The sequence below is a fragment of the Leptidea sinapis genome, chromosome 1 (assembly GCF_905404315.1).
Source record: "Leptidea sinapis chromosome 1, ilLepSina1.1, whole genome shotgun sequence".
Classification (NCBI taxonomy): domain Eukaryota; kingdom Metazoa; phylum Arthropoda; class Insecta; order Lepidoptera; family Pieridae; genus Leptidea; species Leptidea sinapis.
Window position 1 is genome coordinate 13,909,627 of NC_066265.1, and position 26,776 is coordinate 13,936,402.

A 26,776-nucleotide genomic window follows, 5' to 3' on the forward strand; every position below is an offset into this window, starting at 1 on the left:
TTAGTGGGCTTTTGACCCCTTTGCCTGTCCAGATGGACGAACAGAACCAAAAAAAAGTCCATTGTTAGAATATGTACTTTACATACTCCGTGGTTAGAATAGCTTTACCTACGTTCATACTCCATATTTTCACTATCTCAAAAACGTAAAGTATGAGCGGCCCTAAGTTGCGTTATAATTCGAGAGACCGTCGCGAGCCGTAAGTATTGTAAAAAGTGCCGACAAATTACCTACTGATTTTACTTAGCAATATGGAGGTTTAGGCACACAATATATAAAATAACTAGTATTGTGCAGGAGTGGATACATATTTACTTATATAGAGAGTAGGTAGGTATAATTTGGTGGAGGAGGCATTTCAAGTGGAAATGGGAATGAAGTCAGGATATTATAATTACTACGCAGTCCGACGACTATCTACCTTTCTTACTGAAGATACAATACCAAAATCGTCATTCAATTTTTATCAATAGTCACGCGATGCATCAAAATAATCACATGAAAATATGAGTTTATTTATCGAAGTGGAAAGTTTAAATACATACAGATTGGTTCTGATTATTATTTACTCAATTATTATATATGTGTAAAATCTGGTGTATTTGGTTTTTTTTTGGGTAGGTATAAAATTACGTAAGCACCTATCCCTACTTGATTTGAGGTTGGGATATTTTGAAGCAAAAATTGTTAAGGAGTGAGAGGGCGAGGCATTTATTTTCTAGAAATTTATTCCTTTTGATGTCACTTCCAATACTATCACTGCTTCGGGAACAAATGGCGCTCTGAGTGAAAAAAACGGCGCAACAAACTCCAGCATTCTTGTTTGCGCGCTTTTAAATAAAATAAGTATTCTATATTGTACTGTCATTGTCATTGCTACAAAATCATAATCTAGTAACTTAGATATTCAGCTGTGGAGTAGTTGGATTTACGACAGAGCCATATTTTATTAAAACAATCAAATTTATTTATAGATAATGCCTGAACAGTGAGTGGGACTTCATTATAAAATTGTAGGTATACTTTTACCCTTAGATACAAGGTAAGTTATACCTTGACCATGGAGGTGTTTTAATATAATTTTTTTTTGATAAGTACTTGTTTGATTTAAAAACGTTAAGGTGAAGTTTTTGATATCTATAATAGTTATGGAAAAATCGCCTGGTCACAACGATTACATCTAATCATCTAATTGATTTAAAAGGGTGGCAATGAGATGAAACACAACGCTGTGGTTTATCGACCAACGGTGTGGTGCGTTGTTTACACAAGTGTTGCATTAACAAAAAAAAAATCGAGGCTCTTGAGCGGCTTACACGCAGAGTGCGTTGCTTGGGATTACGAGGTCTCTAGTGTATTTTGCAATTTAGATAACATTAACATTTGAGATTTTTGACTAATATTTTACTATGGAGTGAATTCACTCATATTTCAGTGTGCTTAATAACTAATAATAATACTAGTAGCTTAGCTCTCTCCTCGTCCATTTTTAAGCTCAACCTTTTCCTAATTAGATGAACCTAAAAAAGTGATATTTATTTTGATTTGACCTAATCTTGGGTTACAATATTGAAATAATCTAGGAAGAACAAAAAAGTGTAACAAATCCTTGAATCTATTTATACATACATTGTAGGTATTACAATGTTATCGGATATCTGAAGTAAAACGTTATCAGCTCAGTCAAGAGATGGAATTTCTGAATGATTTACCCACTATCAGAATTTCCAGACTGATACATGGGTTAATCTCAGTCATTTCCCTGATGTTTATCATATTGTACTTATCTTTATCATCTTTTATTCGTTTTATTTAATTGATTAATTTCTTTGATTGAAATTTAAATAAAATACTTTTTTTTAATATTAAAACGCGTGCAATTGTAACCGTTAACATTAGGTTTTTTGCGTAAACGTAGATTTTTATTTTTAACCGACTTCGAAAAGGAGGAAATTCTCAATTCGGTCGGTTTTTATTTATTTACGCTGCTTCGATTACGCTGAGATTTATGATCCGATTTACGTGATTCTTCTTTAGTTCGATGCGGAATAAATGCCATTTGGTCCCATAAAGTTATGACAAAGTTTGGTCTAGACTCTAGTAGGTAGATAGTTTTCATTGTATGAATATTTTTGTTTACGTGGATGATTAATTCCGTAATTCCTCAGAAACCTTGGTTCTCGAAATTTAAAATTCCCAACAAGTCAGTAATTTCAACTATTTGTCGTCTACGTTTTAATCATGCTTGTACCCCAGTGTTTTTGGCTAAAATAAGAATTAGGGACAATTCCTTGTGTGAATGTGGTCTAGATGAGGGAAACGTGGATCATTTATTCTTCAATTGCCCTTTAACACAACCTTCTTTATACAATTTTATACCTCCTGAAATTCCCCGCCCAACTTTCTTTAAATGTCTCCTCTCCCTAGTTTTCACTCCTTTTGTATATATTTTGTGTAAATATATTAAAATAAATAAGATTAAGTTGTAAATAGCACTAAGTACTTATATCAAATAATTTAAGTAATTATATTTGTGTTTGTCTATAGTCCTAACAGCATGTATATTTGTTTCAGGTATAAGAAAATAAAACTTGTTTCAATCTTAAGCACCGATCAATACCATTAAAATTAGTAAAAGAATACTCTAAGCTTGGTGGTCTACCTTAACGTGACATTGGCAAACTTGTGGTATACCTTCCACAGGAGCCATAGTAGGAAGAATAGAATAGATATAATTATAGATTGTGTTCGCCTATTTTAGGAGTTTTCATTCAGGTTGTTTCAGTCAAGTTAAAATAAAAAAAAAAACGTTTAAATAATCGATAATTAATAGGTTGCTCGGTAATTAACAGGGTAAACGGTAGGTAATTATGCAGAACTTATTGTTTACAGACCAGTAACTCTCATATCCATTCTAAGGTTTTATCAAAGTAATGTATCTACAACCTAGAAGCAACTAAGTAATGTGATATAGATAGGTATTCAGCCGCCATTTTGTGTGTAGAAGCCTCCCACAAAAAAAAAATGATAATTAATGATGAGAACTCAATTCAAAAGATAAAAATATTATCTAGTAATCATATTTACATTTATTGGGAACATCAGCAAAGCCCGCTCTTTGTACCTGAACATTTTTCAAATCAAAGCAAATCAGCAGGTTCTGAAAAGATAAAAGAAAATTGAAATCTTGCTAGCCAAATCCACGGATCCTCATCTGGAAGGCAAAGCCAAATTGGCTTCGAAGAAGATGGCGTCATAAATAGAGCACGGCATAATTCAAACTAGCCTACATTCTAGCAAAAATAAAATATCAAATATAAATAAAATGCAGGTCTGGTGCACCCCAATATCAGAATCTTTTCACCGCGTGCAACGCAGAGCAGCTTGAATTGTCGCGGACTCAGTGCTCTGTGAACGGCTAGATCACTTGGCGTTGCGTAGAGACGTCGCTTTATTGTGTGTCTTGTACCGCATTCATCACGGGGATTGTTCCGAAGAACTGTTTAACCTGATTCCTACGACACGACACAAATAAGGATATCCACTACAGTGTGTTTTTTTCTTTCAAGGAACTTTCTTCCACAGATAACCAAGCTGTGGAATGAGTTTCCTTGTGCGATGTTTCCAGGCATGGGTACCTTCAAAAAATGCTAATACCTTTCTAAAAGGCCGGCAACGCTCCTGTTATTCCTCTGGTGTGGTGGTGCCTCTTGCACCAAAATAGGCGGCGGTGATCACATAACATCAAGTATCCGTACGCTCGTTTGTCCTCCTTCTCCATAATGAATTATACTCAGAACACTATAATAGGTATATTCAAACAAATTATAACCGTTAATTGTTCAACAATGATATTTTTAATAATATAATATTCTCATTGTTGTTCATACTTCAAACAGAAGCACCGTTTCAACATCTGTTCCATGTCTTAATCGGTATTTTAGTTACCCTGAACGAATAATTCAGATATGAAAGAATATAACAAGTCATTACTTACCTTATATATACCTACCACATTATTTATTGAAGACTATTAATGTATTTACTATTTATACAGGAAAAGTTTCAAATTAATAAAGCAAAACATTGACGTAAGTAATTAATTCACCAATATGATATTGGGAACAGAAACCACGTCACAGTTCGTGGCTTAGGTACGTATATGTTTACTAATTATAATTGCAACTAAATATTTAGAAATAAATTAGCTCTTTATGATCGGAAAACAGCCAAGCGGATATCTTGAGGTAGAACAAAAACCCTTAGAGCTTCCCGAGTAAACAGAGTACACGATAAATTAGCAACCCGGTTACAAACTACTCCTATTAATATAACCATTATACATTCTTAATCTCAAAGTGACAACGGCAAAGTCATGTGATCCATTTTAGTCCGTATTACGCTACGGTTTTTTAATTTTTGTATGTAACGTTAATATATCTCATACCAGTGGGAGGCTCCTTTGCACAGGATGCCGTCTAGATTAAGCAGTAATGGTGACGAGCGCAGTTGTAGTGTTGCTCAGAATTTTTTGGGTTTTTCAAGAATCCTGAGCAGCACTGCATTGTAATGGACAGGGCGTATCAATTACCATCAGCTGAACGTCCTACTCGTCTCTTCCCTGATTTTCATAAAAATATATATATAAACTAGCTGACCCAGCAAACGTTGTATTGCCGATATTAAAATCGCGATACAAAAGTAACTGTTGATCGTAGATGGGTGAAAATTTGAAGTTGTATGTATTTTTTAATGCTGACTCATAATCAAACAAATTTAAAAAAAAATGGCCAAAAAATTAAAAAAAAAAATTCGTGTGACCCCTCTTAACATTTAGGGGGATGAAAAATAGATGTTGTCCGATTCTCAGACCTACCCAATATGCACTAAAATTTCATGAGAATCGGTCAAGCCGTTTCGAAGGAGTTCAATGTTTAACACCATGACATGAGAATTTTATATATTAGATGTGAGATCACTATTTATATGGAAAAATCAATAAAAGAAAGGTAATTTACGCTATATTAGTACCTATTCTACAGTTTTGTTTGTAACATTTGAACTTAATAGTTTCAATAAATAATAATATTTTAATAACATTACAATGAAGGTATACTTAATGTAATATTACTAAATTAATAAGAGTACGTTGGTACTAATATAAAAATGTATTCATTATTTTGTTTTGCAATTTGCATTGTATCACTGATTTGGGCAGATCATTTAACTACATTATCTGCTCAACATCCCGCGACATACTACCGTAATAGTTATATTCATCACACTCAAAATCATGCATTTATGAAATCTGTTTACATTGTTCATCAATACGTTCGTACTATGATACCTAGTAGTTCGGTAAGTTGGTTGTAACAAACAAGAACACTCATAAAATAAGAGGGTTCAAAAGAAAGGTTTCGTAAATGCATTTTTTGAGCATTTTGATTTTTGGAAAGTATATTATTGTTTTACCGAGATGGTCACCTATTATTAAGACTGGCGAATTAATATTGTTATGCCTTCCTAGTTAACGTATTAAGTAATGGCTAAATTATTTACTATAGATCCGTCAATGTTATGCTCGACAGTGCATAAAATGACATCGTTATTAGAATTAGATTGTTGTATAGGTCGCTTGGCAACGACGAACGGTTGATTCAGTCAAGATTGCCATCAGGAAAATATCGGATTGGAAGCCTCCTATCGTGTGCCTCAGGCCTGACACACCTCCATTTTCAATTTATAATTGGAACATTTGCGCGCGCAGTCTGTTGCAAATCGCGATATTGAGCGTGGTACGTCACTGTCAAGGAGATTTCATTATTTCATAGCGTTTGGAAATTCAGTTGTCAGTTGTCAGCCGGCTTGTGTAGACGTGTGTTTTGTGTAAACCGTGCGCGGAGCTTTTGAACATGGCTCTGCTACGTCGGCTGGCAGTGAATGCTCCTCGAGGCGTCCGTATTCTTTCCACGCCACCAACATCACGCGACGATCTAGATCTTACATTCAGCAACTCGAAAGAGGCGTTCAAAAGTAAAAAAACTAGCGAACTAGTCCGGGCATACCTCGTCTACCAAATATGTTCCATCAACTGGATTGTCGAGAACAACGATATGGTGAGTAAAAACAGCTGATGTCTTATGTAACTATGTAACAATGTGCCGGCATCTTTAACGTTCGGAGCGAGGCTAAATTTAACTGAAGCTCGGTCCTTGAATTTTATTCGGTGCAAGCGATTTTTGTGAACTACTAATGCACGTGGCTTCCCACGTTGGTTCAGACGTAACCGGTTTAACTTACATGCTCCAGTAAACTTGAAACCCCTAGGTCTGTATAGTACTGGCCTATTACGTCACCTGCTCGATGGTCGGGCTCCCGACCGGCAGTAATTTGAGCAATGTTAGGGACGCTGATTAGAGAACATTGTTCGCTAATACCGAATCACTGGGGTCAAAGACTGATGGGAATATAATGAAATTTTTTTGAATGGAGTATTGGATTTAACGCTGAGGTATTTGGCGCATGCGTTCGAAATTGGGGTTGAATTTTCTTTCCTACTTATTTCTTATTTCGTTTTCAGCCTATAATCGACGGACAGATAAATTAGGGAAGATTAGTAAGCCGAATGACTATAATTGATTTGACTTATATAATTATGTATTAGAATTATAGTAAAAAATCGGATTAGTTAGCAAATAGCAATTTAAACTACACTTTCGCACATCAAATGTTTTCTTTACGTAATAACTTAGAATTTTTTGTAGATGCAGTTCTCTATTCTTATAGAAATACTTCACATGTTCACATGCTAACACCTAATTTATTATTACACGGAGATTTATAATGTGACCTAAATCGTTAATTGGATAAATTATAAACAAACTCGATAATAAGCCCCGGATTTGTTTAATTTTAGTAAAGACAAGTACTTACCTGGCTTTTGATGTTGGGGATACTATATACGATAATGTTTTTGAGGGGGTCGAATAGGAGCAAGAAACCCCAGTCCCCAATTCTTATCGTTAACCTAATTATGACCAAGAACTAAAGGCACTTAGTTTATAAAAATAATTTTATGTAACACTCGAAAACTTATGTAAAACTCAGTGTGAATCGAAAAAATCGTGAAAATTTATTACATAATGTGGAAAATTTAATAAATGAATAATTTGCGTCACTAGTTACATAATATATAGACATATGCACAAATAAATCTGAAAAACAAAATTTTATGAACGATGCGGGACTCGAACCCGCGACCTCTCGCGTTCCGTGCGAGCTCTCTTTCCGACTGAGCCAACGAGCCATTCGAACGGCTTAATTAATCCCAGAAGTGAGGGTTATCACTTTAAAAACATAACAAATTGTCTATTAAAATGCCTAAATTGAATATTATAGATATAATATATAAAATTATACTGATACACTGTAAAATTGGGGAAAGCAACCGAAATATTTTATATAATAATTTTGTATTTCTGTCATCAATCATTTTTATCACCGAAACACCGGACTTTGACATTGTCCCAACGCAATATTCTATGTTATGAGAAAAGAGAATTTCTGTTATTGTGCATTCGTTTTTTGCGGTAATGTGAGTCTTTTTGTTTATTTATTGTACGTCAGTCTGTGAAAAGTATTTAATTTAATTGCTATTAGTGCTATAACACCGCTAAAGTGACACACCGACATTCGGTGAAAGTTATTTGTTATGGACATTCCAAGAGAATACAGGGGACTATTATATATATATAGATATACATATATATATATATATACATATATATATTCATTGACAGACGTAAAGAAGAAGAATATAAAAAACAGTTTCAGGTTAAAAATTGTAAACATTTCAAAATGTTTACAATTTTTAACCTTTAAAAATATTTTCGTCCCTTAAGAAATATAAATGATAAGTTTTAGGAAGAATTTACTGTAAAATTGTTACCAAAACATCGTAAGTAAAATTTCGAAACATAATACAGTGAAAAACTAAAATTCAAAATACTTTTAATATTGATTTTTCTATATTTATTTAGTGCGATCGATGCGCTTGATGCTTGCTGCACACAGATTTTATATTCGGTTCCAATTTACTTAGCTTTAATCTCAAGACTCCGCGTTGTGTTAGGTATATCAAGTCGATTTTTCAGTAAATCATTTACAGCAGCAAATCCACATTCAGCAAATCTTTGCATTTTTTCTCGGAATTTGCCTTTTTTTTTTACTTTATTACAATAGATAGTAAACAACGGTGGGGCCCACATATCAGTAATTTAGCAAATAGATTGAGTTCTACAGCTTTTTCCGTTAAATTGAGCAGACAGTTGACTTTTTATCAATCGCGTTTTCCTTGTGGGAAAATGCTGCGGTTGTTGATAGTATTTTCGCGCCCAAAAATAATATAAATAAATATAATTGGTATGCAACATAACCACGGGGCCTATATAAAATATAAGAACTTTATGATACTACTATTAATAACATTAAAGGAAAACCAAAAGGGAAAATGAAACCATTAAGTCTGTTCAATTTCCGAATATTTCATGGAATTACCAATTACTAATTTTCCTATTGACACGCATAAAGCATCTTATTAAATGAAACAATTTAACCTACATTTTCAACTAATCTTGTGAAAGATACAAGAGTGTTTCAGAATTATCCATCTTGGTTTCAAACTGAAGCACCATCGCTACGTCGGTTAGTAAAGGAATGCCTCCATTTTTACCAGGATAAACGAACTCGTAAAACAGGTCGGAATGAATCATCGACCATCGTACAGGTGTTTAAATATTGAGAATGTTACAAGGTACTGCGTAAAACGAATGAAGGTACGTTAACACAATTTGTACCTATCCTCGTCCGCGACTATGTACTATGTTACAATAAAAATATGTTTCCTGGATTTCAAATCTGGCTATTAAGGGCTATTCCTCCCAATAATACAACGTTAAATCGGGTTCTCCCCAACGATTAATCTTGGGGCCTTGTATGCTTCATTTCTTGTACCTTTAATTAAATATATCCTGATGTATGACTTGTCTTTATTTGCATGCTATAAATGTAATTATTTGTTTTATGTTGATGTTTATAAGTTGTTATTCTGATGGTGGTTACTAAAAACAAATAGATAATATTACACATGCAAAAAGCACTACAAAATTGATCACTTAAGTAGGTAGGTTAATCGAAGTGCTGTAGGCGAAAGTTAGTATTACTTTTTTGCTAACACCGAATTACAAGTAGATGTCGCAATATTGATTCTTTTCTGTATAAGTATTGGAATCACGATTATCGAAATTTCAATTCAATAGGTATCATAAGCACCTAAAATTATTGATAGCAAAGTAAACGTGGTGCCGCTTTATTGGTTTTACTGAATTTTGAATCGACTTACGGCCTTTCCCAATATTCAGTCTATCTCTTACTTGAGATACTAATCGTAACTATCGTTGACTTTTCTGTCCTAATAAACTTATCGACGGTAACTCACCTTATCCGTACATGCTGTCTGTCAGTGGGACGACGTGGAGCTTACCAGCGATAGAAGTTTGTATGGAAATTTCAATTCACGCGTCGATATAAGACGATAAGCATGACTTATCGGGTATATTGGGACAGCTTCAGATTATTGACAGCTAATCACTGACAGTAGAAGGTAGTAATTTATCTCTATCTGTAGATAGTATATTGGGAACGGCCGTTAAATAAGGAGAAGGTTATCAGTTCGTGCGTTCTGTTGTATTTTTTTTTATTACAAATATTATCTCCTTCATTTATGGACCAATTTCTAAAGTTTCTAAAACTGAACTGACTTTCTTGCATCTTGTCAGCTGACTTTTAGTTATATAATCATTAACCGCATTGGTAATGCAGCCAAACTTTTTATAAAGTTTTTATTGGAATTTCAAAATGGTCGTCATGCAAAAGTTACAAGTAGTATTATAACGGTAAGACTTGTTCGAAGATTACCTGTTTTTTTAATTTACTGAATATGAAGAAGAGTTCAGATTGGCAAGATCTGATATAACATGAGTCTGGCGTTGACTTAACATTACTTAAAACAAGACATTTTATTGATCTGTCGTGCTTGTGGTGCAGCGTTGCAAATGGCTAACTGCCAATTTCCATGCCAAAGCCTTCCTACGGGTGCTTTGATTATAAATGCGGGATGTTATGCGATTATTTCATGTTTTTATGTCAGTATGACAAGGTCTTATCGCTGTGAGGCTTCGTACACATGATGCTGCATCCGCATCGCTGTCGACTCGGCAACATATTATGCATTAAATTGTAGTTAAAATAAACTAAAAACACACTTTTGTAGAAAACCGAACTAAAAAGTAGAATAATAAATTTAAAATTAACATGACGACAAATGAAAATACACTGGCCTGCAAAAGTAAGTATCACACTTTTCAAATTAAATTTTTTTCTTAACTATAGAAGGTAGAGATTTAAGATTAAAAACGTTTTGTTGCAAATTTTATAGGCTTTAATTCTTAGAAACTAAAATTATACATTAGTAACATTTTGAACTTAAAAAAGATAAATCAATGAAAATAAACAGTTTAGTGTTAAAAAATTCAACTAAAATGTATTACATGTTATTTAATTTTTAATAACTGGTATTGCCTCCTCGAGCTCTGATTACAGCTTCGAGCCGGTTTGGCATACTGAACACTAGGTTTCGGAGCCGATGTTGGGGAATATTCTCCCGTTCTTCTACCAGGGCCTGCTTTAGTGCCCTGAGGGTAGTAGGTGGTGGTCTACGATTTCTGACTAGCCTCCCAAGGTCATCCCAGGCGTGTTCAATCGGGTTGAGATCAGGACTTCTTGATGGCTAAGCCATCACGCTGATACCGACCTCCTGAATATACTCTTGTACGATATGAGCCGTGTGTGGCCGGGCATTATCATGCATCAGCATCGATCCATCACCCATATTTGCTAAATACGGCCCTGCATGCTCATTGAGAATCTCTTGAGCATATCTTTGCCCAGTGAGGGTGCCATTTTCTATGGCTACTAGCTCTGTGCGACCTTCTGAAGATATGCCAGCCCATACATGTACACTGCCTCCACCGTATTGGACTCTTTCTGAGATGCAGGCTTGAAGGTATTGCTCACCAGGTCGCCTGTAAACACTTGCCTTCCATCAGAAGTGTAAAGGGAGAATCGAGACTCATCTGCAAATAAAATTCTTGACCATTCTTCTTCATCCCACTGCATGTGTTCACGGGCGTATCGCAGTCTCGCTACTCGATGCTGTCTCTCGAGTTTTGGGCCACTCGCTGGTCTTCGGGGTTTCAAATTTGCTTCAGCAAGTCTTCTTCTCACTGTACTGTCACTAATGTAGTCCCTCCGGGTCTGAAGTAGCTGTTGCTGGACTTCAACTGCATTTTGGTGGCGATTTCTTAACACAGTGGAAATAATATAACGATCTTCTCGGGCACTGGTACACCTGGGTCTGCCATTACAAGATCTCCTCAGATGGTGTCCAGTCTCTGCGTACCTTCGCTTTACCTTCTGGACCGTTCGTACCGTCACACCCACCATTCTTGCAGTGCGACGCATACTGATGCCTAGTTCCAGAAAAGCCATGATCCTAGCACATTCTTCAACTGAAAGAGGCATGATAAATAAATGTTATGTGCTTTTTAGCATAAATTTTTAAAACAAGACCCATCGATCTTGAAAAAAATTTAAAACAGAAAGAAAAATGTGAATGGTAAAATTGTAATTCGGAATCGTCCACTTTGAAAAAGGAATGGTTTTGTTTTTGAAGTTTTTTTTCAGCTAATTCTTAAAAGAAGGTTACCGACTAAAAGTTTTTGTGTACAAAATTAAATTCTCTTTCGAGTCCTTTTTATTTCGAAAGTATATCTTGTGAACTTAAAACGTTATCCCAATTTTAAAAGTGTGATACTTACTTTTGAATGCCAGTGTAATATAAAATAACAAAAATCTTATTTTGCAAACTGAAAAATTTTATCAAATTAATGTGTTGTCTTCGGTTCTCGATAAATTTATGAAGTTTAACGAAATTTGGGCTAATAAAAACCGTGCAATAAACTTCACTGTCCCATAACCAGGGAGCATACATTTTATGCCGATGACAGGCGTATGACGCCAAGCTACATACAAGATGGAAAAAAACGAATTGTTGGTTTTCATGACTATCTCTTCATTTAATTATGCGTGTTATTTAGAGATAAATTAATGAGTTGTAATTTATAACTAACATAATAGTTTCTGAAATATAATAAATAAGTATTTAATGGGATGGAAACAAAATGCTTCATTGTGTAATATTATAACACTCTAACTAACACTCAGTTTTGTCTTCTCCGTAGTCAAAGCATTTTGTTTTCGTCCCATTAAATACTATTTTTTTATATTTCAGAAACTATTATGTTAGAACCAATCGTTGATACACTATCTGTCACTACGTTTTTTGAAACATCCTGTGTGTGTTTATATTAATACGTCATTATGACGAAACGGGCATCAAATGTACGCTCCCTGTCCATAACCCATAACGGTGCTATAAACGTATCAGACGAAATAATATTATTTGTTTTGAAAAGTATGTGACTCTATACTTTAGCAATTTAAATAAGAGGATAATATAATTATTTGTCTATATTAAATTCTCGTGTCCCGGTGTTCGCTACCAAACTCCTTCGAAATGGCTAAACCAATTTGTTTGAAAATTTGTGAGATACGGCCAAAATGTATTTTTCATACCCCTAAATGGTAAGGGTCACCCAACTAAATTTTTATTTTATTATGATTCAGCATAAAAAAATACATACAAGTTATAATTTTCACCCTTCTACGATCAACCCCTGTTTTTTAATCACGATTTTTATATTATTCTGTTTCATCCACAGATCCGCAATAGGGTTGCAATGTGGCAATCGAATTCAATAATAATTGTGGTTCGATAGGTTTGGTAGGTCTAAAAAACGGTCGTCTTTTTTTTATACCCCAAAAATAATAATTATTGAATTTTTTAATACTTTGATTGGCAATACATTTTTTTCGGGGACAGCTAGTATAAATATACATACATATATATATATATATATATATATATATATTATAAATTGCTGCGCACGCTTGCAACGCTTTGGATATTGCGAGACTTCTGCAGTAATGGTGTGCAAAAGACTTACTAATTCGAATTAAGTATACTATATTACTATTACTACCACTTTATAATACTATTACTATTCGTCTAGCCGAGTAGTAGGCATAATAAGTTCATTTTTTATTCTTGGTGTTTAGTTATGGTTATTACAGATGCAGGAAAAATTCGCTTATGTGCCAATGTATATAGTCATGTCAGCTGCACAAGCCAGTCACACGATGTTCATATCGACATAACCATCGACTACAAAGAAGCGACCACACATGAGCGGTCGGTCGCAGGTGTGATCCCGCAGACATAGCGTCTGGCTCTCCGTAGTGCTCATAGAATAAGCCTTAGCTATTAATGATTTATTCAGATGTAAATGTGAGTTTGTTTGTTACGCTTCCACAACTAAACCACCGGACCGATTTTGATGAAATTTAGTATAGAGATAGATAGGGCGCCGTAGCTAGTGAAATTACTGGGCAAATGAGACTTAGCACCTAATGTCTCAAGGTGACGACCGCACTTGTAGTGGCGCTCAGAAATTTTGGGTTTTTCAAGAATCCTGAGCGGCACTGCATTGTAATGTGCAGGGCGGTTCAGTTACCAACAGCTTCACGTCCTGCTCGTCTCGTCCCTTATTATCATAAAAAAGACAAGGGCTTGGAAAAGGAAATCCTTTTATCAAGATGACAAGGCTACCTTTTATCGAAAATAAAAGGCTTGGCGGGGTTGAAATAGGGGGTGAAAGTATGTAAGAAAGTTCGTCATTATCGAAGATAACACCATGAAAATTTGTATTTAGGCACTTGATAAGAAATAAATAAATATATTGATCTAGCGTTTTTAAAATTTAGACCTGTGTGGGGTGACAAAGGGGGATGAAAGTTCTATAGTTGTTAGCTAATAAAAATGTATTAACCATAACTATGTTGTGTATTATTTGCGAAGTGAGTTTATTAAAAATAAAAAATGCTGCCCAAAGTAGCTATTGCACGCGCACGAAGTCGCGGGTAAGAGCTAGTAATTACTAAATTAAATTTGAATCAAATATCTTTTCTTTTTAATTAATTAATAATAATTTAATTTTTAATCTATCAAATACCTTTTCTTTTTAAAAACATCTCCCGCGTTCTCCGCACAAGTCTATGCATATGCATGATCAGAGTCTTTTTGAGGTGTTTTCTTCTTTTTTTTATGACAATAAGTGACGAGACGAGCAGGACGTTGAGTTGATGGTAACTGATACGCCCTGCCCATTACAATGCAGTGCCGCACAGGATTCTTGAAAAACCCATAAACTCTGAGCGGCACTACAATTGCTCTCGTTACACCGCTCTTCGAAAACACTTACCTTAAAGTCTCGAAATCTCGAGCGATTGCCAATTCCGTGGCCATCTGGAGGGCAAAGCCAAATTGGCTTCGAAGAAGCTGGGCGTCATAAATAGAGCACGGCAATACTTCAAGCCGGCCCACATTCTAGCGCTCTACAAAGCGCAGGTCCGGCCTCACATGGAGTATTGCTGTCATCTCTGGTCTGGCGTACCCCAGTATCAGCTCGATCCATTTGACCGCGTGCAACGCAGAGAAGCTCGAATTGTCGGGGACCTAGCGCTCTGTGAACGACTGGATCACTTGGCGTTGCGTAGAGACGTCGCTTCATTGTTTGTCTTCTACCGCATTTATCACGGGGAGTGTTCCGAAGAGCTGTTCAACCTGATTCCTGCCGCCGAATTTCACCTTCGCACGACACGCCACAAGTTACGATATCATTCCCACCATTTGGATGTGTGGCGGTCCTCCACAGTGCGGTTTTCAAGGAGCTTTCTTCCTCGCACTACGAAGCTGTGGAATGAGCTTCCTTGTGCGGTGTTTCCAGGACGATACGACCTGGGTGCCTTCAAGAAAAGCACGTACACCTTCCTTAAAGGCCGGCAACCCTACTGTGATTCCTCTTGTGTTGCAAGAGAGTGTGGGCGGCGGTGATCACATAACACCAGGTGACCCGTACGCTAGTTTGTCCTCCTATTCCATAAAAAAAAAACCTTGAGACAGAAGGTGTTCAGTCTCATTTGTCCAGCTCTTACACATTAAGGCTTCATGGCTGAAAAAGGCGCCTTTGGCTACCCATGATCTAGCCGGCATGCTGTGCAAAGGACTCCCCACTGATAAATTATCTTATCAGCAAACCCTTTCATTTGAAACTCTGCCTGCATCAAAATGTCAATTCTGTTTACCAGTAAGGATTTCCCTTGTGAGGGGCTAACCTTGAGTGCATTACTTATGCCATGATGGTACTTAAATCCGGCTATCATAATTAAAGTCTCTTTTGTTGACCGTGTAATAAAAATCCATTGTCATTGAAACAGAATAAAATGGCAAACATTGTAAAATACAGACAGTCAGCCAGACCTAAAAATTTGTAGAATTTGTGCATCATAAAACTATTACATTATTATATAATTCTAGCTAGTGTCCGCGATTTAATGATTAATAAGTAGTAGTATATAATATAATGGGAATTATAATAGTTTGAAAATTTTTATAAAATTGATTACTTTTCTACGATATCGAAACAAACTATTTAAATCCACGTGTGAAATCTACATGAATATTCGTTCAGTAGATTGGAAAATGTTTTTGTCTGGAATTAATTTTACAAAAGCTATTTAAGTGTGAATCGTTTTTATTTTTCATTTTTTTTTATTGACATTAATTATCTAGTCCCAACTAGGCATAGCCTGTACTTTGGGTACCTACACAAGACAACGATATATTTAATACAATATACTTATAAAATATGATTGCCGGGATTCGAACCCGGGACCTCTAACTTAGTAGTTAGGGTCACTAACCATTCGGCTATATGGGTAGTCAAAGTTTATATTCTCGTCAGTAGGGCAATTTGAAGAGGATCACATAAAAAAATGGAGGTGGAATAGTTGTCGGTACTCATGCGCCGATACCTCCTGGACTATTCGGATTTCCCGCGTTTATTCGCAAGGCTGCTTGACGTTCAAAAACTTCAGAAATATCATTGTATAGATGTCTATACAATGATATTTCTGAAGTCCTGCTCGTCTCACACAACAATGTTGTTGTCAGCGATATCACGGAACATAGACAATTGAACAAGCGATATTTAATTTTTTTGCACATTCTTTGTTTAATATAAATTATAACTTTATATCTGAGATATACTTTATATTTTATTTGCGCAAAAAAAGAATGCTGGGAGAGTTTCTTGCGCCGCTTCTTCTCTCTCAGAGCGCTATTTGTTTCCGAGGCGGTAGTAGTATCTAGTATATTAGAAATGACATCAAAAAGAATTGTAAAGGAATCAATTTTTGGAAAATAAATGCCTTTTATGCATTTTTACCTAGTTTTTTTTAAGGCCGTCTTAGTTTATGGGTAGAGTAGAAATGTGTTAAAACATTTTTATTTGTAAAGCCGTAAAAGTACTATGTAAATTATCTTAGGTAATGTTAAGGCCACGGAGTAAATTATACAAATCACGACCAGCTGAAATGGATTCGTGAAAGAATAATTGTGAGTTGTAATTATTAGTAATGAGAGCGTTATAATATAATTTGTTTTGTTAATGTTATTTACGATGAGTATTTGTTTAGTAGATACCCAGTAATGGCTTTCTTTATTCCTTTTTTATGGAAGAGAATTACAAATCAGCGTACGGGTCACCTGGTGTTAAGTGATCACCGTCGCACACTTTCTCCGCAACACCGGAGGAATCACAGGAGGGTCGACGGCCTTTTATAAAGATGTACACGCTTTTTTTAAGGTCACCATGTCATATCGTCCTGGAAACAGTACGGTATCTAACAACCGTTCCCAATATACTATCTACAGATAGAGATAAATAATTATTAATTACTATCTTCTACTGTCAGTAATTAGCTATCAGTAATCTGAAGCTGTCCCAATATACCCGATAAGTCATTCTTATCGCCTAATATTGGGACGCGTGAATTTCAATTTCCATACAAACTTCTATCGCTGGTAAGCTATACGTCCTCCCTATTGACAGACAGCGTCTACGGATAAGGTGAGTTACCGTCGATAAGTTTATTGGGACAGAAAAGTCAACGATAGTAACGATTTTTATCTCAAATAGGCCGCAACCGGAGATAGACTGAATATTGGGAATGGCCGTAAGTAATTAGTAAACTACAGTAGAGACATGAAATAAAGTTGGAGTCCGTACAATTGAATAAGATATAATAATTTTAAAATTAATATTTTTTTTAATTTGGCCGTCATTTTGGAATTAGCCATCTCGATTTCTATTTATTATCTATTTTATTTTGTATTTTATTGTTGTACCTACATATAAAATAGATGAGCTTTCCGTAAATTTTCATGAGAGAACAGTGATGGGCACAATTTGAAATCTATGCAACATATTTTACTGTGTGATATCTGTGGGTCACAAACCAATAGAAGCTGATTTGTTGCTTTTTATAAATTATATTAAAGGCCAGTTTCTACTATATCGATCCTAAATTGGGTTTTTGATTTTTTCTTAAGATTGACATATTCCAAATTCATAAAGTATAGAAAACACCTATCTGTCACATAACAATATGTCATTCCATTGAATGTTTAAAAAAAGAACTCTATAAATGCTGTCATAGATCGGCTATTGGAATGCAGAAAGCAGGCAATGTAATCAAATCAAATCAAAATCAGTTCATTCGTATAGGTCAAGGAAATGACACTTGTGAATGTTAAGTCTTTTGTTTTTACATTTACCGCCGCATCGCAAAAGGCTTAGCTGGAATGGATATAAATATTAGTCTTTTAGGATTTAAATATTATTGGATTCGCAATGTAAAATTAACTCTGAAACAGCGGCGATATCACAGCACGAATCTATCATAAATCACCTTTTTTTTTACAATAACCAAGCTTGTTTATCTAGCAACCAGTAATATAAACCGCATAATGATACCTCGACTATTATAAATACAAGTGGTTATAAATGATCAGTTCTATTCACTCTTTTTCCGTTCTGAGGTAGAAAAGAAGAATAGAAGTCGGCTACATCTTGTATGGTATTTAGGTCAATGTCCTTTTGACATATATCTTAAAGTATACAAGATTAGAATTCATGAGGTTTTGTAGATAGCCTTGGGATATTTTGTTGGATCAACGTTATCGCGACTTTATATTCGTAAACAGTCGTAAGCGGTTCAATCTGGTTATTGCAAATACAGAGCAAACAGGTTTCGACTATAATTAGTCTGTGAGATGTCTGTACTTTACGAATGTTGACTCATGTATTTATTTTTTGTGCCTTATCTTTTTGTTATAAATTAGAGATGTGCCGATTTTGACTTTGGCCGACTAGTCGATAAGTCGGTTGTAAAGATGCCGACTAGTCGGCATTTATTGATACTAATTTTGTTTAAAAAATGTCTTAATGATCAAAGAAAAGTTTGCGTTAGGCACATTTCGAAATGTATAGAGTATAGACTGGTTATAAAATAAAATATTAATATACAAACAAGGTCTTTACTTATTGTAATTCCCGCTACATAAATTTTATTGACATATATGTATATACAACGTAAGAAGCCGGATAGTCGGCGGTTTTTGCCGAATATCCGGCTAATAAATAATAATAATCGCCGACTAGTGGCCGACCACGGAGTTGCCGGCTTCATCGACCAGTCGGCACTTCTCTATTATGAATTTATCCGGTCGTTTTCTGATTCATTTATTTACCCTCAATAATTTTAGCATAGAATACTCGAAAATACACTTAAATAGCAGCTTTAATAGCCGAACTTAAAACTAGAAAATAATTTTTAAATACTTTATTTTCGTTTTTGCCACTTTTTTGTGTATAACGGTTTTTTAAATTATGTAGGTTTACGAACATAGTTATTAAATTGAAATAAAAATGGTTTATTATTTTGCTCTTGAGTTTATTCGGCGTGTTAATTTTTTTGTAAGAAAGTTTGTATATTATTATTTTCTGAGGGTACCTGGAGTCAGTCATTGCTATGATCGCTTACAATTATCGTACAGTATCTACTTTTTATCATACGTCACAATTCGCTCCAAAATCCTATCATTTCTGTGCCGGTTCAATATGCTCAGGGAAGAAAAATAATAAATACTGTTAATTTGGACTTTAATTCTGACTACCAACAACAATATAACAGAAAAGACGGACAGGTTGTTATTTTTCGTGTAAAGTGCGAGTCAATACCTGACACTGTCTGGCAGAGTTACAAATATATATAGACGGAGGCGCTAGTAGTGAGCACATAAGCACCCAAACCGCATCTGCCGCTTCTAAGGAAATTAAGGCTTAATACACAATAGCGGCTAAAATGGGAGATACCAAACAAGCGGCTTTTTTATATATAAGAGGGAGGAAAACGGGAAAGAGGCTGATGCGATGCGAGTGGTTAGGACATCTTAGGGTTGAAAAGCATGATCTCAATTTCAGACACAAGTTTATTCCGATTCTCGTCGATGCTATCCTGGGAGATGTTACCAAGGCCGTTGTAGGAACATACCACGTGCTGTCGACTACCTAGTAATGAATACTGCTGATTTGCAGCTTATCAGAAGAAATAGTGTAGGGGATAGCACACAGCTTTGCGGGACACCAGTGTTTTTGGGTTTTAAGTTGGAGCATGCACTATTATTAACAATCCTGATGCTCCCATTGGCCAAGAGTAGATTGATCCATTTGCCCAACCTTCGAGAAGCCCGTAAAGAGCTCCTCTTCGCTATAAGCGCTTTTTGTCACACCCGATCGAAAGCCTTCGCTAGGTCCAAACTCACTGCCAACTCCTCTCCCTTCGACTCAAACGCTTGCGCCCTTTTCTGAGTGAGATATGCAAGAAAATCACCAATTGAGCGTCTCTGACGATAACCATACTGGCAGTCGCTGATCGACTAGCGCTCTTCTAGGTATTCCAAGGGCTTGCTGGTGGTCAGTCGGTTTATCATTTTAACAAGTAACCGATTATTGTTCGCTTTGGTCGACAGTACAATTTCAACTGTACTGTTTGAATGGAAGACCTTGGCTAGCCGTCCTCTTTGTAAAACGCAATAAGCGTTTATTGGTGATTTACTTTGTGGCTTTGTGTTGAGCCGTAATGAACTTCATCATGAAGAATTCACAAAATTTAATTATATTTTGTGTTTCATCAGTTCACCGACAACAGTTCGAACAGAACAGATTTGCGATGTCTTTCCAGAAAAAAATAGCTTTTATTGTTTGATTTATCACGCCCGGAGCAGGTCGCAGACTGATATAAAGTGAACTTTGTTCAACTTTACCCCAGAAGACTCATTTCTTGGACATCATTCCCTTTTATGACCCGCTTATCGGAATACTGGGTCCCGAAATCTCGTAGAAGTCAATCATGAGCGGTTAATTTTTGGAGTGAAACTTCTTTGTGCGTATGAGGTTAATTTTGTACGGATGAAACGCAATAGAGCGTCACGTAAATATGAGACGTCTTTGTTCAAGAAGAGGAGGAGGTTTTTGTTCAAGGGAGAGAGCGATTGACACCGATTGAGGGAGAGTATTTCTAACTTTCGGGCTTTCCTACTAGCCTTGTATCGTGCAGGTTTACCGCACGGCCACGAGTAAGTAGAACATCTTCCCTTCTAGCGTTGTAACAAGCAGCTTTAGCACGCGGCTGCGAAAAATTACTACATCTTCCCTTCTAGCGTTGTATCGTGCAGGTTCAGCGCGTGGCCGCGAGTAAGTAGAACATCTTATAATTACTAATATTGTGAATAATTTGAAAACAGATTAGGATAATTTATTTATTTATTTAGAAATACCAACATTTGTTTACATTGATGCGTTATATATCTATACTAATATTATAAAGCTGCAGTGTTTGTTTGTTTGTTTGTTTGTTTGAACGCGCTAATCTCTGGTACTACTGGTCCGATTTGAATGATTCTTTCAGTGTTGGGTAGTCCATTTATCGAGGAAGGCTATAGGCTATGTTTTTTTTTCAAAATTAGGGATCCGTAATAAAATTGCTATTTTGTAACACAAGGTGTAAAATCGAAGACCTATTTTTGCGTGCGCTGCAAAATCTATTGACAATAGAACAAAATGATGTACAATATATATATAGGCAATATTTTATTACTTATAAAACTATCGCGTGAATTATACTTTATATGGCAAGACAACGTTTGCCGGGTCAGCTAGTTTATAATACAGACTAAATATAATGTACTTAATGTAACAAACAATTACAGGTATCTACCACATGCTTTAATAATTTTCACAAAGTAAATATTAGTTTAAGAGGAAAAAAAAATATGTGCTAACAAGTTATAATGGTTAAATGATTTGGTTTTAAAATATTATTATTTAAGATTATTATATATATTATAAAACTAAGAAACATAATTATTATGACTACATTTTATTCACTAAACTTACATACAAATAATTTACGACTGTATAGACAGAAGTCGTGAAATTAATATCGATGTAATCGCTATATATGTTTACCATCTTGCACAGCCTAGGAATAGGAGAGTTCGCTCCAAACATACATCTTCGAACCGGTGGAACTAGCGGAATAATTTGCTTCCAAGGATATCTACTAGGGACACGAAAATTAATTTTATTCAGAAGCTGAGGACAGTCAATCTTGTCATTTAAGGATAATTAATATAAACGAGATTTAAAAGTTACTTATCCAAAGAAGTTTTACTTTTTTATTTATTATTTATTTCTAACGGAACAAATCTATAATATTGTTGTATAGTATAAATGAATGCAATAATTATTAAGCCATGTATTACTAACACCTACTAGATGTATAAATAGTGTTATGATGTGAAATTATATGAAAAGAGCGGCCGAAACCGGATCGGACAAGAGTACAATCCGTACAAACGAATCATTTTATTACCACTAACACGATGAACATGTTCACTCAATTACCACTTTAGACCATTCAAAACTGCTAATGAATTAAACACGTGTATATAGCTACGGCGTGATTGAAAAATTATAGGAAAGAAGTAAAAATTAAAAATCGCGGGCATCAGCTAGTTATGTTATATTTGTACGAAGGTACGGAACCGTTCTCGTCCATTATATACATCTGATTATAATCCAAAAAATTATATGCACCAACCGTGGACAACTAATAAAATCACACGTGTGTAACCCGCTTAATATTGACCTCAAAAATTTTCAATGTCAAGTTGCCGATATCTCGTTAACCGGATTGCGGAATGAATATAAATACTTACTTGATACGATTGTTCAAGAAACGGCTATTTTTGGTCGTGGTAAATATTTACATAACTTTTGTTTGCATCTTTATGGTTATTGTTTTTATAGTGCAAATAAAATTTGAAAACAAAATTTTATGAACGATGTGGGAGTCCATCCACCTATCGCGTTCCGTGCGAGTGCTCTTCCAACTGAGCTAACCGTTCAAGTGACGTATCGTCATAAAATCTTGTATGCTTTGTTCAACTCTCAGATTGTGGCTTCATCTACAGCATCTACTTTACAGTTGATAACCTGCTCAATCCCAATATTTGCATATTAGGAAATTGACTTGAGATGTCGCTCTTGTAAATCTAAACAATTTGTTATGTTTTTAAAGTGAAAACCCTTACTTTTAGGATTAATACAGAAATAAACCGTAATTTGTCGTAAGTAGATTATTTCTGAAGATTAAAAAATGACTTTATTTATTCAAATTAAATAAGATACTGAGCAATTGAACATGTCACTGCCTGTTAATGATTGTAATAAATGAACTGTCAAAATAACCTGAACTGTCAAATTCAGAGAGCAAAAATGCTTGACCACATGTTGCGATGTACACACGTTTATGATCAATTTTGTATCGCGGTGTTAATATTATTCTATTTCTTTCGCAATAGAGTTAGAAGATGCTAATATAAGATATAATAATAAAAATTATGATTACTGTAGTATGTATTATTGGGTAGGTCTGAGAATCGGTCGTCATCTATTTTTATATCCCAAAAGTGTTATCAAATAAGTTTGAAATAGTAGTAATTACAGTACGGCGATTGGCGACGAAGTATAATCCGGCTAAGTTTGATAGCGAACAGTTGCTTAACTGTCTCCGTTTTTTTTACAAGATTATGCGACTTCATCTGTCAAACTGTCAATGAGTAATGACTGGTCACTGGACGTTTCATACAATACTCAAATATTTTAATTCCAAGTCGTTAGTAATTAACGTAATCGACGTGACAGTTGGAAATTCAGAATACGGAGCGTTTGGATAATTAACTTATTAGCCATTTGTACGATTCAAACGATAGTTAAATATAATATTACTTTTTTGCTTATTCATTTGAAAATACGCTTAATTACGTAATAAGTAATATACACACATAAAAAAAGTGTAAGCAACATGTACTAATTTTAATTTGAAACTCAGAGCATAGCCCTCTCCATCGAGTTTGATTGACATTGGGGAAAACAGTCAGCCACCTTTGGCATTTGCTCCTTCGTATTTTGAATTTTAAATCTTATATATATATATATATATATTTTCTTATGTGCGTGTGTTTGTCACTGAAATCCTCCTAAATGGTTGGACCGATTTTGATGATTTTTGTGTATTTCAGTGAATTTGGGAATGGTTCAGATTCTCAATGCAGTCCATATACAATCCTCCTGTCCATGTGTATGTAAGTGAACTCCTCCAATATGGATGGACCGATTTTTGTACAGGACAACGTCTGTAGGGTCCGCTTGTTTCAATCTAATATCGTTAACAATCTGGCTTCTAAAAGCGTTCGCCCTTTATCAGGCGTCTAGGGAATTATAAGACCGATATATTATGACTCCTGCTCGGAAACGTTCTTAAATATTTTTATTTCTTTTTTTTAGTTGATGAAGAGACTTCGTCAACTCATCGGTCAGCGGATGTTCGAAGCTATCATGAAGGCTACATTCTATGGACAATTCGTAGCTGGTGAAGACCAGAACAAGATCAAACCCACAATTGAGAGGTGAGTTTCATCGTATAGAGGATTTCGTTTGCGAGCGCATCGCGGAAAAACTACTGGAGGGATTCAATTAAAGCTCTGTTCAAACTGAGGCGAATAACGCGCGGGACGCAGGACGCGTTTTAGAGCAATTCGCTTGCTCGATTAGCCTCTAATCTGACGCGACTTCCCGCGTGTCATTTTTAGTTCTACGGTGGAGAAACATCATACATTGTGAGATCAAAGAATCCCGCCGGGTGTCCCGCTCTTGTTGTCCTGCTCTTGCTTCAACTTGAGCGACTACTCGCGTCAATTTGAACGAGCGACTTCAGTCCCGCGCCCCGCGCGTTATTCGCCTCAGTTTGAACAGAGCTTAAGTGTTTCGTTCATTAGACACTTGGCCCTTATTTAAAAAAATACGATAACAACTTCATCTCCTTATTCTTCTTATAATGTTATTAAAGTTTTAATTATTATAAGCACTGCGTGATCAGTCTTGCGCTGTGCTTCCCCGGGGCAGAAAAATAATAGTCCCAAGGGTGTCGAATAGGTGACTAAGGGCATTTACCAGTGGGAGGTTTCTTTGCACTGTATGCCGGGTACATTTGTACCACAACGGCGCCTTGTTCTGTCGTGAAGCAGTAATGTGTAAGCATTATTATGTTTTGGTCAGAAGGGTGGCCGTAGCTCACTAGCTAATTTCACTAAATTACTGGGCAAATGAGACTTAACATCTGATATCTCAAGGTGACGAGCGCAATTGTAGTGCCGCCCAGAATTTTTGGGTTTTTCAAGAATCCTGAGCGGCATTGCATTGCAACGGGCATGGCGTATCAATTACCATCTGGTGAACGTCCTGCTCGTCTCGTCCCTTATTTTCATAAAAAATAATTCTAATACAATCTCAAAAAGTCGTTGGCTCGCATATTGAGAAAATATTTTGCGAGTTCAACCTTCACTGTGACTATTGGGTACGTATTTTTCTACAGTGGATTATCTACAGTAGATTACGTGATAGACCGCCCGTATAGTCCAATGGTTAGTGACCCTGCCCACTGAGCTGGCGGCCCCGGGTTCGAATCCCAGGAGGAGCAACATTTTAATTATAAAATATTTTTCAACAATCCTGAGTGGCACTGCATTGTAATGGGCAGGGCGTATCAATTACCATCAGCTCGTCTCATCCTTTATTTAATCATAAAAAATCACGTCATAAAAAATGTTCTGATATTAACACCTCTAAAAATTGTGATTAATAGGTGTTATGATACAAAATATTTTATATTGCCAGGCTGAAGTCCTTCGGTGTAAAGTCCATCTTGGACTATTCGGTGGAAGAGGATCTATCACAAGAAGAAGCTGAGAAGAGAGAAGTCAGGTGATAATTGTTTTCATTAAATTCTTCTGCTTTTTATATTATGCATTATGCATATTTGACGTTTAAAAAGAGTGGGTTCGACTATGAGTTTCTTTGGTACTACTTACAGGCTCAAATTATAAGTTTAAAGGTTAAATATGTTATATTTGAATTTATATTTTCTAAATTGAGCGCCAAAATAAATTTATACCCCAGTCGTAGAACTATAATAACAATTAATATTTTAGGTTATCTTTCCTGTTCCTAACGTTAACGTACTATTTTTGTTATATAAATCTACAGCAAAATTACATTTGAATAAACCAGTGGGAGGCTCCTTTGCACAGGATGCCGGCTAGATTATGGGTATCACAACGGCGCGTATTTATGTAGTGTAGCAGTAATGTGTAAGCATTATTGTGTTTCGGTCTGAAGGACACCGTAGCTAGTGAAATTACTGGGCATATGAGACTTTACATTTTATGTCTCAAGGTGACGAGCGCAGTTGTAGTGACTCAGAATTTTTGAGTATTTCAAGAATCCTGAGCGGCACTGCATTGTAATAGGCAGGGCGTATCATTTACTATCAACTGAACGTCCTGCTCGTCTGGACCCTTATTTTCATTAAAAACACTTATACAGACAAATACATATCGCTTTTTAATTTTATTATATAAAGTAATCAATAACATTTTAATATTTTTCAATTTAAATTCTCTTTCTTCTCTTAATTCTTTAAAAAAAATGTATTTTTGAATAAACATACCGCTCAACAGTTCATCGGTGCAATCGTGTTTGATAATTAAATTTAGGATGTACAGGTTGGCTTACGGCCGTTCCCAATATACTATCTACAGATAGAGATAAATTACTACGTTCTACTGTCAGTAATTAGCTGACAATAATCTGAAGCTGTCTCAATATACCCGATAAGTCATTCTTATCGCCTTATATTGGGACGCGTGAATTGCAATTTCCATACAAACTTCTATCGCTGGTAAGCTATACGTCCTCCCATTGACTGACAGCGTGTACGGATAAGGTGAGTTACCGTCGATTAGTATAGTGGGACAGAAAAGTCAACGATAGTTACTATTTTTATCTCAAGTAAGAGATAGACTGAATATTGGGAACGGCCGTTAGTCCATTGTAATATATTATGATTGTTTTCTTTTTTGAAAATAAAGATTTTTGTATTTGTATTTCTAATTTAATCGATATGTATTAAATCTGAAATACACGCAATATATTTTTTTTTAAATTCTGTAATG

General features: G+C 35.5%; 1 protein-coding gene across 1 annotated transcript in view; it reads left to right on the forward strand.

Moving 5' to 3' along the window:
- The first annotated feature begins 5,822 nt into the window (after positions 1 to 5,822).
- The window catches only part of LOC126966709 (proline dehydrogenase 1, mitochondrial), a 43,737-nt gene continuing 22,783 nt past the window's right edge, over positions 5,823 to 26,776 (forward strand). The window contains exons 1-3 of the mRNA XM_050810919.1: positions 5,823 to 6,116; positions 24,051 to 24,172; positions 25,440 to 25,526. Coding sequence (XP_050666876.1) covers positions 5,913 to 6,116; positions 24,051 to 24,172; positions 25,440 to 25,526 — 413 coding nt within the window. The 5' untranslated portion in view covers positions 5,823 to 5,912. The remainder of the gene's footprint in view (positions 6,117 to 24,050; positions 24,173 to 25,439; positions 25,527 to 26,776) is intronic.